Raw genomic sequence first — 13,819 nt, 5'->3', positions numbered from 1 at the left:
TTGTGCGCCTTTCTCAATTTGAGAGCCCCCAGGGCACATCAGGGCGGCCCCTGTGATCTTTCTCTTGCCATAAGGACACTGCCTATAAACCTGGGCAGGCGGAGGTTTTCCAAGGCTCCTGGTTTTCATTTAGGGTTATTAGCACTGAGCAGACTTATCTTCCTGGCTTTATGGCCTAATGGCCTACAGATGTCTGCGGGATAACTTAAGCCGGCATCGCCACCCCCAAATGGACCACCCCTTCACTCTTCCCCCTTGTCCCAGATGCCACAGAGCTTAGAACTGCAGACCCAGGGCAAGGCTGCTGCTAGCATCGTTAGACTGCAGAGCTGAGCTGGCCTGCCTCAACATGGGGCTTTTAAGAAATAGACATACGTACATGTTTGTTTAGACAGAGCGGTGTGGGATGTGGAGCTTTGCCTGCGAGCAAGGAACATTTCAGCATTTGCTGGTGCTCTGATTTGTACCATGATGCTCGCACATTTCCTGTTGGATGGCTTAAGTGAAGATGGCAAGTGGAAGGTTATTCGCAGTGATGGGATCTCGGGAGGGGTGGTGGGGGGCGGGGTTCGTCCCTGGCCTCTCCATCTGTAGATTCTATGGAAACTCCCTCTTCCCAAGCTCATGACTTCTCTGGATGACTCAGTAAGGAAAAGGATACGGGAAGAAAGTCCACAGTGAGCCCCTGGCTATCTGTAAACCTGGTTCCGATAGGGGTTGTGCTGTGCTGTATGGCATAAAAACAAAGCATTTTCTTATCTTCCACAGTGAGGGCATTGGGAGGTAAGCCTCCCCAGAGAGATTGTATAAACAAAGGGAAGAAGAAACAGGTCAGATCCCAGGAAATGGGACTTTTCTGATTCAGCAAGTTTGATATCTTTTGAGGAACTGCATCACGTAGATGATGAGTGACGGAGGCCACTTGTACAGTAAATAGCCCTGAACCAAGACAGCATATGTTAATACAGACTGAACTTCATGATGAATGAAAGTACAGATGCCCTATAGTGGTAGAGCTGTGAACTCCAATTGGCTGGTTGGGGGGCTGCCTTGTGGGAAAGAGGGTGGCTTCGGCTGATCTATTATTTATTTATTTATTTTTTACCTACAGTTTATAGAAGGTTCAGGACCCTGGAGCTCCAGATTTTCTAGACAGGACAGCCTCACCTGTATGGAAAGCTCATGAGCCTGTAGGTCTTCTTATCTGCTCGGTTGAGAGGTGGTTTCCATGCGCCCATCTCTGCCAGCTGGACGTGCTCACTGCCTGCCCCCCCCTGCCCCGGGGAAAGACTGACGGCACCTCCAAGGAGAGGGGTGGCCCATGTTTGGTACATATTTGGGTAGAGAGATCTAAGGAAAACATGTTCTCAGAATTCTAGCCAGCTACACCTGCATGGAAACAAAACAGAACCGCTGTTGGAAATGGAAGTAAACATCCATTTTGAACTTCATGTGGCATGTCAAAACATTAGCACACAAGTCTAGGTGGGTTTTTCGTGAACACTGAGCTTGAAAAATTTTTAAACAATGACATGTTGTGAAGACAAGTTACCATAACTGACTGCGTGGTCTTTGGCCATGTGCTAAAAACCCCAGGATCAAATTAGGACCACAGTTTTCTCTCTCAACAGCTCCAGGACCAAGCATCCGACGGAAGCTGCGTAGAACAGTCTTGCATTCTTACTCACCACTGTGCTCCTATCCCGTGACTCAATTTCCCTATTATCTGTTTCAGAAGCTGTCCGGCCGGAAGATAAGTCCGGTTCTGCGGATGTTTGGGCAGTCCATATCAGGAGGCATTGATATGGATGGAAATGGCTATCCTGGTAAGCTGTTTTTCTTTAAAGGCATATGAGATAAAAGAAGATAAGTGCGTGAGGTAGAGTCATTTCCAGTAGGGTTAAGCTGTGGTGACATCTATGTGGGATGAGGAAAATTCCCATAATAGGAAGGGATACTTTGCCTGGTATTTGATTTTAAGGTGTTGAAGTTTACTTTGGGATTTTAGAATATCTATTCTGAAGAGTTTCAGCACCAAAAGGACGGATTGATATCAAAAGAAACAACAAAAAAAAGAAAAGAAAAAGAAAAAAGAACAGGATTTCTGTGGCATCAGCTCTTTCTAATGAAGAGAGAAAAAGCACTGTCCACATTAAAAATGATAGTGAAACCTCATGTTCTTCTTAATATTTAAGCATAGTTAGAGACCTCTTACCCTTGAGAGGGGAAAAAAAGGAGCTGGGCAGCACCTTCCCCCCCCCCCAACCCCTGCAAGAAAATTGAAATATTTAGAGCAAAGAAGAAAACCTTGCCCCCTCCCTGATGGACAAAACAGACCCTCACTGTTCTGGCTGCCTTGTCTTCAAGGTAAATGAATGCCTCGTGGTGGTTGAGGCTAATTGAAGAAAAATGTACCATTTTCAACCTGAGTCCCAAGTGTTGTTTGGTTTAGGGAAAATGCCCTGGGCAGGAGGGTAGTGGTTCTTTTGGGGTTTGAAGGGGATGGAGTGGGGTGAGGTGAGGAAAGAGAGATGAGAATTTGAAAAACTCTGAAATGTTCCTGGAATTCAGGAAGCATTTTCCTGGAACTCTAGGTCATCTTGCTGTCTTTGAGGAAGTACTTTTTCCACTTAAAATGCCCCGGAAGGACTTGTGAGATCCAGTGCTGGGCTGTACGAGGGCAGCACATTTGGTAGTTTCTTATGGGCAACAGTTTTGATCATTTTTTGTGACCTTACAGAGCCAGGAGGAGGGGATAGGAAAGGGTTGTTGCTGAAGTTTTTGTTTCTGTGGGCCTCATGGGCTTAAGTCGGAGAAGGCCATTCTTCTTGTTTTGGGTAATTTGTGGCTGTCCTGGAATAATACCTGATGTATACGCAAAATGCTCCCACGTGCACAGTGGCTCCCATAGCGTGGCGGGTGGGTAGAGATGGGGTGTTCCCCATGTGAAAGACATGGGTACTGAGCCGCAGAGAACTTAGGGGCCAGGCCAGAGGCCACATTGCAGTGGGCAGAGACGCACGTTCTCTGTGAGCAGGTGGGTTACGCTTTATGATGTATGGGAGTTTCTTACATTTTTTTCTTTTAAGATTTAAAAAATTTTTGTTTATTTGAGAGAGAATGAGCACATGAATGTGGGGAGGGGCAGAGGGAGAAGCAGGCTCCCTGCTGAGAGGGGAGCCCAGTGCAGAACTCGAGCTTAGGCCCCTGGGATTGTGACCTGAGCTTGAATTCAGACACTTAGTGACTGAGCCACCCAGGCGCCCCTGAACTTCTTATATTTTTTATAAAAAAAAAAATGACAGATTCCTCAGGTTCTTTTGTTTTCAAACATCTAGTCAACTCAAAAAGGCTTAGAAAACAGCAAAATTAACAAGCATACCCAAGTGCAGAAATTTTAGCAGTCCTACAATTCATGGATTTGCTGTTTCTTTTTCCTTAATGAGGACATATATAGACATAGGAATTCAGTCTGTCTTAGATTCAGATGCTTGCTTCTTTAAGGTGGTAATGGGAACCCCAGGACTAAGGAGTTTATACTTGAAGGGAAGAAAGGCAGAGAGCTACTAGATGAGTATATACTTTATAAATTCAAGTTACTTAAAAATAAACATTACTGAGGCACCTGAGGGGCTCAGTCATTAAGCATCTGCCTTAGGCTCAGGTCATGATCCCAGGGTCCTGGAATTGAGGCCCACATTGGGCTCCCTGCTCAGAGGGGAGTCTGCCTCTCCTTCTCCCTTTGCCTGCTGCTCCCCCTGCTTGTGCTCTCTCTCTCCTCAGAAATAAATAAATAAGATCTTAAAAAAAGGAGAAAAAAATTACCATCTAGCACTTGGGTCTTGGTTTGTAGTATACTAAGTATTTCCTGAATTTTCTGATTTAAATATGTGATTTAACCTATGTATTTAAATATTTTTAAAATATTACATTTAACAACTAATACTTAGTATTTAATAGATGTCTTCTAATTTAAGTATTATGAAATATCATCAGCTTTTGAAGAAGACCCTTAGGATAATTATGTCCATAGTACAGACAAGGACACTGAGAGATTCTGAGGTCACGGGGAGTGAGGGGTGGAGCAGAGATGATTCACATGTTCTACAGAACCTAGAGCTTCTTTCCAGCTCATTTAGTTCTAAGTATCTGCCTCTCTAATTCACTCATGTCCAAAAGATACATAATGTGACCCACATACATAATTTAATGTATTCTAGGAACCACATAAAAAAGATAAAAAGAAATAGGTGAAATTAATTTTAATAATCAATATAAAAGTTTTTGGACTAGTTCATGGTTCTCATAGCAGCCACATTTCAAGGTCTCAGCAAGCCATGTGGAGATTGGCTGCCCCGTGGGGCAATGTGGCTCTCCCTCTTCCAAGATCACCATGTGGCCCACAGGAAGGCTGTTTGGGGTGCCCCGCCCCCCCAGAGCTCAGTGCTGGGCCTCGTGGCTGGGGACCTTGCCAGGTGGTGGGTAGGATGGGAGGGGCTTCAACACATCTCTGAATGCTACAAACTTCTGATTTTCAGATGTAACTGTTGGAGCCTTCATGTCAGACAGCGTGGTTCTTCTAAGGTGAGATGCTTCCCTCTTGCTTCTTGGGTTGCGTTCTTCATGATGAGGGCTGGGCTTTGGTGAGGTGGGTGGTTGGGGAAGTTCTTCACCCTCAGTCAGCAGTTCCCTCCGTGCTGCTCCTGGAGGTGCTCGGAAAGTAGAAATGCGGCTGTCTGGTCCTCCTTGTCCCCAGCAGCAGAGTTTCCAGCTGGCGGGCCTCGAGTGGCTTGTAGCTCTGGGACAGTAGCCTCCCTATGCTTGGGGTGGTTTCAGCCCCAGCGGTTTTGCCTTTTGCCTTGAACAGCTGCTTCATGAATGTGTGTACATGATGTCCTCATTTCCTGTGGGTACCAGGACACTCGGGCTCCCAAGCACTGCCTTGTCCCAGCTCTTCATCCCTACCTTGTCAGTCCCCAGATCCCCAGGGGCGGGGAGCCTCCTGCCCTTTGAGCAGGACTTCCTTGCCTGTGGAGGCAGAGGTGTGGGATGGGAGCCCATGCACGCTGACTCTCTCCCACAAAGGCTGGGGGCTGCCATCCTGCCCTGAACCATCTCCAAGTATTTCTTCCATATGAGTCAGAGGAGGCCAAATTGCCCTTTGGAGTGGGAGCCAGCTCTTAGGTTTTGTTAATAACCTGATGGCAGAACTTTCTAAAATAGGCCAGTGGGATCTTAGAGCTGGAAGGGGTCCCATGGAGCTGCACACCCCAGATTCTTCTCATTCAGCAGTGCCTTCCTCCAAGTCTCTGGCTGCAAGGCACCTGGCCCTTAAGGTGCCCCTAGGGGTGAGAACTTAGAAGCTTTGGAGGGAACTAATTAACCCTGGCTAACTCGGGATGTTAACCTGTTAAGGAGGCAGAATCACTTTAGGTTGGGAGGGTGTGGTCCAGGGCCAGGTGGCCTGGATTCGAACCCCCACTCTGCCGTTGGGAGGCGGGTTTCTCCAGGTGACCTGCCTTTCAGAATCCCCCCCCTCCACCGCTTTAAACAGGAGAATGGTGGTACTTCCTTCACTGGGTCCACAGAACTCTGTGAATTAGTACTACATGCAAAATGCATAGAACAGGTAGGGGGTCAATGAATGTTAGCAATGCTTAGGTAACTTATGCAAAATGTGCCTCCCTAAAATTCTGCTTCTTGATTCTATATTTTGCATGTAGCAGCCCTTCAGTATTTGACAGTGGCTTGTGTGTCCTTGAGGTGGTGACGTCGCCATATGACTGGATCCCACTTTCTTTATCCCCCAACCCTCACTCCCGTCCTGTGGGTTGGCCATCCCCTTTCAGGTAAAACAGCTTACATGGCCTCCATTGGCTGAGGTGACACTTCAGAAGCTGAGCTTACCCGCCGCCTTTGTGGCGTCCTTCTCTCCTCTTCGCTGTCCCAAGCAGCTTGCTTTGGCTTGTCACGATTCCTCTAGAATAAAACACGTTCCCCAGCTCTCACAGTTGAGAAAAGGCGCTCCTAAAACCGGGAGTATCTGGCTTAAGGTATATCCTGTAGATTCTTCTTCTTTTTTTTTTTTTTTTAAAGATTATATTTATTTATTTGACTGTGTGTCAGATCTCCCGGATGCATCTCACGGAGCAACTGTGTAAGCAACCCACACAGCCAGTGTTTGCTGAGTGCCTGCCACATCCCAGGCACCGCTTGGGCTCCCACATGCTCAGCGCTCTCTGGTCGTTCTGGTTTTTTCTTTCCCTTTGGAGGTGTAAATTGCATATAGCGGAGCCTGCTGATTGAAGGATCGCACGTGTACAGTTGTAAGCAGGTGCCTGTGTGTGTAACTGCCACCCATTAAGATAAAGAACATTTCCATCACCCCAGGAAGTTTCCTCCTGCCTCTTCCCAGTTACGCCCCCTTCCGACAGGCAACCTTTGGTCTGATTTATATTGCCGTAGATCAGTCCTGACTGTTCTAGAATTTCACATAGATGGGATTATGGAGTCCACACTCTCTCGGCTCTGGCCTCTTTCACTTGGTGCAACGTGTTTGAGATGCCTCTGAGCCATTCTATCGTGCTCTTTTCCCTTACTGAGCAGTAGTCCGCTGACTGGATACACTGTAGCTCATTCGTCTGTTCTCTTGTTGGTAGGGCATAATGTTTTTAGGAGAGGCAGGGTCAAAAAAAGGGTGGAGAGAGAGATGCTTAAGAGAGAATCAACCCTGAGATCATGACCTGAGCCAAAATCAAAGGTTGTATGTTACCCGACTGAGCCACCCAGGTGTCCCGATAGATCATATTTTAATTCTTAGTTTTCTTAACAACTTCATGACATAGATATTACTACTATTATTCCCATTTTATGAATGAGGAAAGCAAGTGACCTTGAAGTTTTATTAATTTTATAAAGGAGATAATTGTCGATTGTGGTCAGTGCCATGAGGATGATGAGGCAGGGTCATGTGGTCAGGGGCCCTGGTTCGCATCAAACCCAGCAGAGAGGGCCACGTAGTCATGTTAGGAGGTGACAGTGGTGTCCTTGGCTCTGGCAGGTCAAGAGAAGTGAGGTGCAGAGGTCAGATTGCTGTGGGTGGGAGAGAGAAGGAGAAGCAAGAAAACAGATGGTGAAGTTTGACTCCTTTCCAGAAGCTTGGCTACAAAGGAGCAAATGGGATTGCCATGTGGCTCAGAGATTAGGCCAAGAGTCTTTGAAACCTCTTCTGCTCTCCTTGGCCCTTTCCTGTCCTGCACGAGTCAGAGGCGGTCCCCTTTAGTTTCACCCTCATCCATACAAAACTTGCCCTGATCCCACTCTCCCCTTGGGGCCTGAAGAGACAGAGGGAGAGGGGGGTGAGACTGAATGGGGGTTGAGGGAGGAGAGGAAGGTGGGATGCGGTGTATAGGCCATGGCGGACAGGGACCTCATCTTTGAGCCAGGCCCCAACACTGGAACAGGTCCAGGGCAAAGTTCAATGTGGAACGTGGGTGAGGGTGACCACCTCAGGTCTCTTCCTGGAGCAGGGAAGGCAGACTGGGACCCCTTAGAGAGGGGGCCAGGGAGGAACAGGCAGAGGGACTGCCGAGTGTGTCTGAGGGGCCAGGAAGGCATCTGTTGATAAGGTGCTAGATGTGGCTGAACGACTGTGGACAAGAAGATCTGGAGACGTCAGCGGGCTAAGCGAGGTGGGCATCCCAGGCATGGCCTAGCTGACCAGCAAGTTAGGTGGACTTGAGTCCCCTCAGAGTTTGGGTGAGACCAGAAAAAGAAACCAATCATGCACAGGCTCATATAACACACCATGCCCATTCTTTTTCTTTCTATCTTTTTTAAAAAAATATTTTATGTATTTATTTGACACACAGAGAGATAACTAGTAGGCAGAGAGGCAGGCGGAAAGAGAGGCAGGGGAAGCAGGCTCCCTGCTGAGCAGAGAGCCCAATGCAGGACTCGATCCCAGGACCCTGAGATCATGATCTGAGCTGAAGGCAGAGGCTTAACCCACTGAGCCACCCAGGGGTTCCACACCATGCCCATTCTTACACGTCCTCAGGGAGAGTCCAGATGTGTACGGGCCTGGAATCCTTCGGGCTGCCGCAAAGAGCACACCTTAATGTGAGTGGTGTTAAGGACACAGACGTTAATTGGCTGCCTGGAGGGGATGGCTCCACAGCTGGGTTAGTGGCCTCCATCTTCAAGGGGGTGTCAGCGCTCAGTCTGTCCGACTGTTTCTGTCCCACGTGCAGTACTGCCTCCCACAGAAGGCTGGGGTGATGGGAGCAATACTCCATCAGATGGCATCCTGCCTGGTTTTCCCTGGAGGTAAATGCAAGGGAAGTATGGATCTACCTTGACCTAGGAAGGAGTTACTGTTATGATAAACCCATTGTAAGTTGAAAATATCCTACATGGAAACATATTTACTACCCCTAACCTCCTGAACACCATGGCTTAGCCTGGCCTGCCTCAGCTGCGCTCAGAACACTTAGACCCGCCTGCGGTCGGGCATAGTCCTCCGACAGTAAGCTGGTTTGGTAATCAGGTGTTGACTCTCACGTAAATGACTGAAAGCTGCGCCTGAAGTCACAGAGCCTCCACACGGCTACAGAAAGGGTGTCAGCATAGGGGCTGTTCAGCCTCGTGATCGGTGGCGGAGCTCGGGAGCTGTGGCCCCAAGGCCAGCGTCGCCACACAGTCATCCCACATAGCACCGGCAAGGGGATCCTTGGGGATCCAGATTCACTGCAGTTCGGTTTCTCCCAAGTGCACGCCAGACCATCATAAGGTTGAAAAGTTGTTACATTGAATCGTCGTAAGCCAGGGATGGTCTGTATCAGGATTTGAACAGTCAGAGTCATCAGAAAGAGGTAGTCTATTTTAAGTTAAAATTAAGTCTTGAAGGCCTTTGTGGTGCTGTCCTTCAGCGCCCCTCTGCTTCTCTCACGGGGACGGGCCCCTCTGCAGGCCTGACCGCGGGCTGGCCGCACTCTGCCCTTGCTGATTTTGTGCTCTCCCATTAGCTGCAGAGGGCAGGGCCTGTGTGAGGGCGATGGGCGCCCAGTGCTGTGCCACTTCAGTTCAGAGGGCGCGATGAGAGAGTTCAGGAAAGACTTCTGGGCTTTCCCTGGTCCAAGAACAATTCTTGGAAGTGAAACAGGATCGAGGGCCTGATCTGACAGGTGCTGGTGAGACGTGTGCTTCTGCAGGTCTTTGTCCTCACCTCAGAGGATCCCGTGCTGACAGCCTCCATTGACATCATTTTCCCCGCCTGCTCCCCCGGCCTTCCGCTGCAGGGCTTTGCCGGGAGTGGGGACTGGGTGGCCCCTGGGATGGCAGGCGGGGGTGAGGCCTTCCTTCCGTGTGGTGACCAGGGAGCATGTGCCCTGGGCAGGGTGGAGATCTCACAGGGTGGAGACCAGCACTCCCTGGTGCCTCTGTCTGTTTTGTGAAAGTTGGAGCGCTCCTGTGGTTTTCAGTCCCTGGGCCTGTTGTGAGGTTGGCACCCATTTCACACCTCAGGTTTTTGAACACCAATTCTGAGGCTATCGGGATGAATTTGGGGGGTCCTAGACCTTCAGGGGCCTGTAGTCTGGTGGAGCAGCCTTGGAAACAGACAGTGATCTTAATGAGTGAGTGAGGGGAGGTTTGAAGATGGTGCAGGGGTCCTGGAGAAGGCCTCCCAGGAGAGGGACCATGAGCTGGCCATGGAAGGACCTGGGGCTTTCTAGATTGTCTGTTGGTATCTGCTCAGTCCTCTTGACAAGGAGCAGAGCATTTGTTTTCTGTGTTATTGAGAACATCTTACAAGGATGAACCCAGAAGAAAATTGGAAAGGCCGGGACCTTGGATTTCTTTCAGGCACTGCCATTGTCTGACGTCTGTTGGCCTTAACTGGCTTTGCTCTGGGAGACCCACCGTTCCCTTGCCCTTGTCCCAATTCTCTCAGCCTTGAACCCACGTCCATGGCAGTGGTGGCAGCAGTGAAAACCCTTCACCCCCTTGGGCCACATGTGTCCTTCCTTCCCTCTTTCCCTGAGGTTTTCCTTAATACCTTCTTTGAGAGTTGTGTTCCTTTTTCCCATCTGTCTTGTCGCTGTGGGCTCTTGGCAGGGTCACTGTACACAAGGAAGGTCATTGTTCTCAAGCCACTAATGCCCCTTAATCTTGTTATATTACCCCAGTGGCAGGAAGGCTGGGGCTCCCTGGAGGTAAAAGGGTCTCATTGTGAGGTCTGGAGGGGAGAAGGCTAAGCCGAGCTTAGGGGAACTATCCCTGAGCAGGTGTCTGCAATGACAGCAGGATGGCCTGAGTCAGCTTGGTCAGCCAACCCTGGAGTTCCCTAGAAGGTGCAGGAGGGATGCCATGTATCGATCCAGTACGGGGTGGGTGGGGATGCTGGCCGTCCACGTTGGTGTTAAGGATGCCAATGTTTATAGGGTTTCACTTGCTCTTGGGATCAGGTGGGTTGATTTCTTCAGCTCTGAAATGCTTCGCTGTTACCAGCTGGGACTCTCTGGACCAAGTTCTTTTAGAAAAATGCTTAATGAATTGAGGGAGTAAAGGAAGGGCGAGGTTTGACGCACTGGATGGGACTGGAACTCTGCAGCTCATGCTTCCAGAGACAGTAAGGGCACGGCCATTCCCAACGGTACAGCTGTTTCTCGAGTCCTGGCATCCGCTGTAGGAACTCCCCTTAAATATATTACTATCTTCCTAATAAAATGGAAATCGGAACTTAATTGGTGAAATTTTAAATAATCACCCAACATCTGGTGGTTCATTTATGGCTTCATCCAGATGTGTTTTATTAACAACTTACTTGCCTTTACTATTGGGAAGTTAACCATTAATTTATTAGGAAATAAGCCACTTCAAAAACCGGGAGAAAGTATTTACAGGGCCCATTGGCCCTTCTCTTGCGGGTTACTTCATGGTTTCGTTAAGTGCTGGGCTGAAGGCCGAGGATTTCTCTCTCTGGATTACTTCTTGTTCCGTTCTGAGAGCATGGCTAAGTTACCTCCCTCTCTCGATCCACAGGGCGAGACCTGTCATTACAGTGGACGTCTCCATCTTCCTCCCAGCTTCCATCAACATCACGGCGCCTCAGTGTCACGATGGGCTGCAGCCTGTAAACTGCCTGAACGTCACCGCCTGCTTCAGCTTCCACGGCAAGCACGTTCCAGGAGAGATTGGTAATGAGCCCCTGAGTCAGGGCTTGGGACGGCCATCTTAGCTGGAGAGGGCTTGTGTGACTGGGGTCCCTGAGGGATTCTTCTGGAGCCTTTGATTTCCCTGCGCATCCTGGTCGGTTTTGCAGGCAGCAGATACGCAGTCCAGATCCTCTTTCTCTCTACAGTTCCTGCTTTTTTCTGCTTCCCATAGTTTCCAATTTAACATAGCTTCCAGCTCTAGAACAAATAACATTTGACCCCAAGCATCCTTTCCCCACATGTGTGACCAGACTGAAACCTCACGGGGCCACAGGTGTCACAGGCCAGTGGGACTTGTGGAAAGGTAGTGACTGGAGCCTCGCCCTTACAGAACATTCCATTTGGTTAGAAAAAAAGAAGTGGTGGGTCTTTGGAGGCTCTCCCTTAGCCTGGGGCACCAGCCAGATGTCAGGGCTGTAAGCCCTTGACTGTGGAATCTGAGACCAAGGATGGATGGTAGGATCAGAATGTTGAATTTTATGAAGCCCTAGACTTGCAAAAGAGGAGGAGCTGCTTTGTCGGCTTCGGATGACGGAAAAGAGACAGCAGGCCCTGCTATTTCTCTGGTGGAGAAGGCCAGCTTGCTAGCCCAACTCCAGAGGTCCAGTCCCTGGAACAGATAGGATCAGGGCGGAGTAGAACTTAAGAGCACGTGGTCACCTGAATGAAATGAATCTAGAACACTCATGCAGATTAATAAATGCTTTGCTCTTACTTGGAAAGCTGATTTAATAATAGAAAATAGAATTCTAGGAAAATTTTAAAAAAACACACAAAAACAATAAGGACCTGGACTTCCTGCATTTCTTAGACATTTGTAGAGTCAAGTGTCTCACTTCCCTAATCACAGTGTGGTCCCTAGACCCAGCAGTACCAGCGTCCTCTGGGTGCTTGTTAGAAATGCAGAATCTCTGGCCTCGCTCTAGGTCTGAGAAGCAGGATCTGTGTGTGCATTTATGTTTGAGAAGCACTGATCTGGAGCATGTGTGTGTGTGTGTGTGTGTGTGTGTGTGTTTGTGCACACTCATGTGCGCTCGTGGGCACGCGAACATGCACACGTATCCTGGTCTGTTTCTCAGCCGCACCTTGAAAGCTGTACGTTATTTAATAGTGTGCTAATCCTTCTAGGCTAATAGCCTCCTTGATACTTTATCTTGATCTTCAGATGGTTTGAATAAGTTCAACAATAAAACCTTGAACTTGTTCATAGAGATTTCTTTTAAAAAAAAAAACAACTTAGAAATTTCAAAACATGGAATGTAAACATTCCATGCACTCAGGACTTGGTGACAAAGAATTAACAAACGTTTCATGTGGAACCCAGTCAGAAAAAGACCAGACTCAGTGAGAAACGTACTTGCTCAGGGTCACATAGCTGTTGGTGATGCCAGGAGTTGAATCCTGGTTTGAGCATACTTAGTTTTGCTTTCCAAAAACTCTTTCTCATCTCCTCCCTAATCAGTCTCTAGGGAAACATTTTTTTCTATTGGTCCTAGGGCTGCTGTGTCCTCTGCCCAGTTAGATGGTGTGTCTTCTATCAGATTCCAACTCATGATGTAGCTGGACTCCATTAAGAAACATTATGAAAGAATTGAGTTGAAGGTTTATGTTGGTGTGTATAAAAATAAGCAGAGCTATCCTAGAACTCTAAAATAAGCAAGTGATTAATAGTTCATGTGTGTGTGTTCATTTGACAAATGTTTATTGTGTGCCTGCATGTGCCAAGCATATCCTCATGGAGCCTCCAGTGGGGGTTACAGAGTTTCTATTATTTTGATCCTGAAGCAGTGTACACCATTCCAGGCTCTTTAATGACATCACTGTGGTGGTAATGAAGGTATTTTGGCACAGCAGGAACAGATGAGAAGAAACCCAAGATGCCAGTTTTTGAGCAGGAAGGATGTCAGACCATAAGATGGGGGTAGAGTGGACTCTGATTAGAAGGTTTGTGGGCTGAGCCAGGAGGAGATGTGGGTGTCTTCTCATGCTGCTGCCCACCAGTGGGCCTTCTGGGCCCCAGTGACTGGGGCCCCTTTCATTGACCTCTAGGCAGAATTATAATGGAGTCTAGGCTCAACCATGACCCCTGAAGAGTCGGAGAATATCAGGAGAAACAGGCTGGTGGATAGCACATGGTCCTGCCCGTAGTGCGCAGCGTGGAGGAAGTGGGCTGCCGCCCATGTGCAAGTCTTGGACTCTGAGTAGCAGCACACTCTCCTACTGAAATCAGACATCCCTTTACAATCTAAGCAGTATTTTTCCACATTTACTTTACACATGGTAACAGGAATTTTGGTATCAATGGGGCGATGCAGAATATTCTCCATTTGTTTTTCTTTGTTGTCCCCAGGCATTCAGGGCAAGGTGCTAGATCTCCATCTTTGTAGAAATCTGGTAAAACATGAACTAGCTTTGGAATATGGAGAGACTTGAGGAGGGAAAGCGGGCAGCCCTTAAGGAAATGTGAGAGAAATCAAGGAAGTGACAGGTAGCTTGTGGGGTCCAACAGTGGTGGGGGATCCCTGGGGTCCAGCACAGAAGGCAGGGCCTGGGCTCTGCGTTGTCAGGAGGATCAGGTGCCTGGTCTCCAGGTGGTGGAAGGT

At 48.5% G+C, this 13,819-nt stretch overlaps 1 protein-coding gene across 1 annotated transcript in view; it reads left to right on the top strand.

Moving 5' to 3' along the window:
* ITGA9 (integrin subunit alpha 9) overlaps window positions 1–13,819 on the top strand; it is a 336,018-nt gene that overhangs the window by 64,620 nt on the left and 257,579 nt on the right. The window contains exons 12-14 of the mRNA XM_044252696.1: window positions 1,736–1,826; window positions 4,539–4,584; window positions 11,044–11,198. Of these exons, the coding sequence (XP_044108631.1) occupies window positions 1,736–1,826; window positions 4,539–4,584; window positions 11,044–11,198 (292 nt within the window). The remainder of the gene's footprint in view (window positions 1–1,735; window positions 1,827–4,538; window positions 4,585–11,043; window positions 11,199–13,819) is intronic.

This window comes from Neovison vison, chromosome 6 (assembly GCF_020171115.1).
Source record: "Neovison vison isolate M4711 chromosome 6, ASM_NN_V1, whole genome shotgun sequence".
Lineage (NCBI taxonomy): Eukaryota > Metazoa > Chordata > Mammalia > Carnivora > Mustelidae > Neogale > Neogale vison.
Note: the sequence above shows the minus strand (reverse complement) of the source record. Positions and strands in the feature narration are given on the sequence as shown.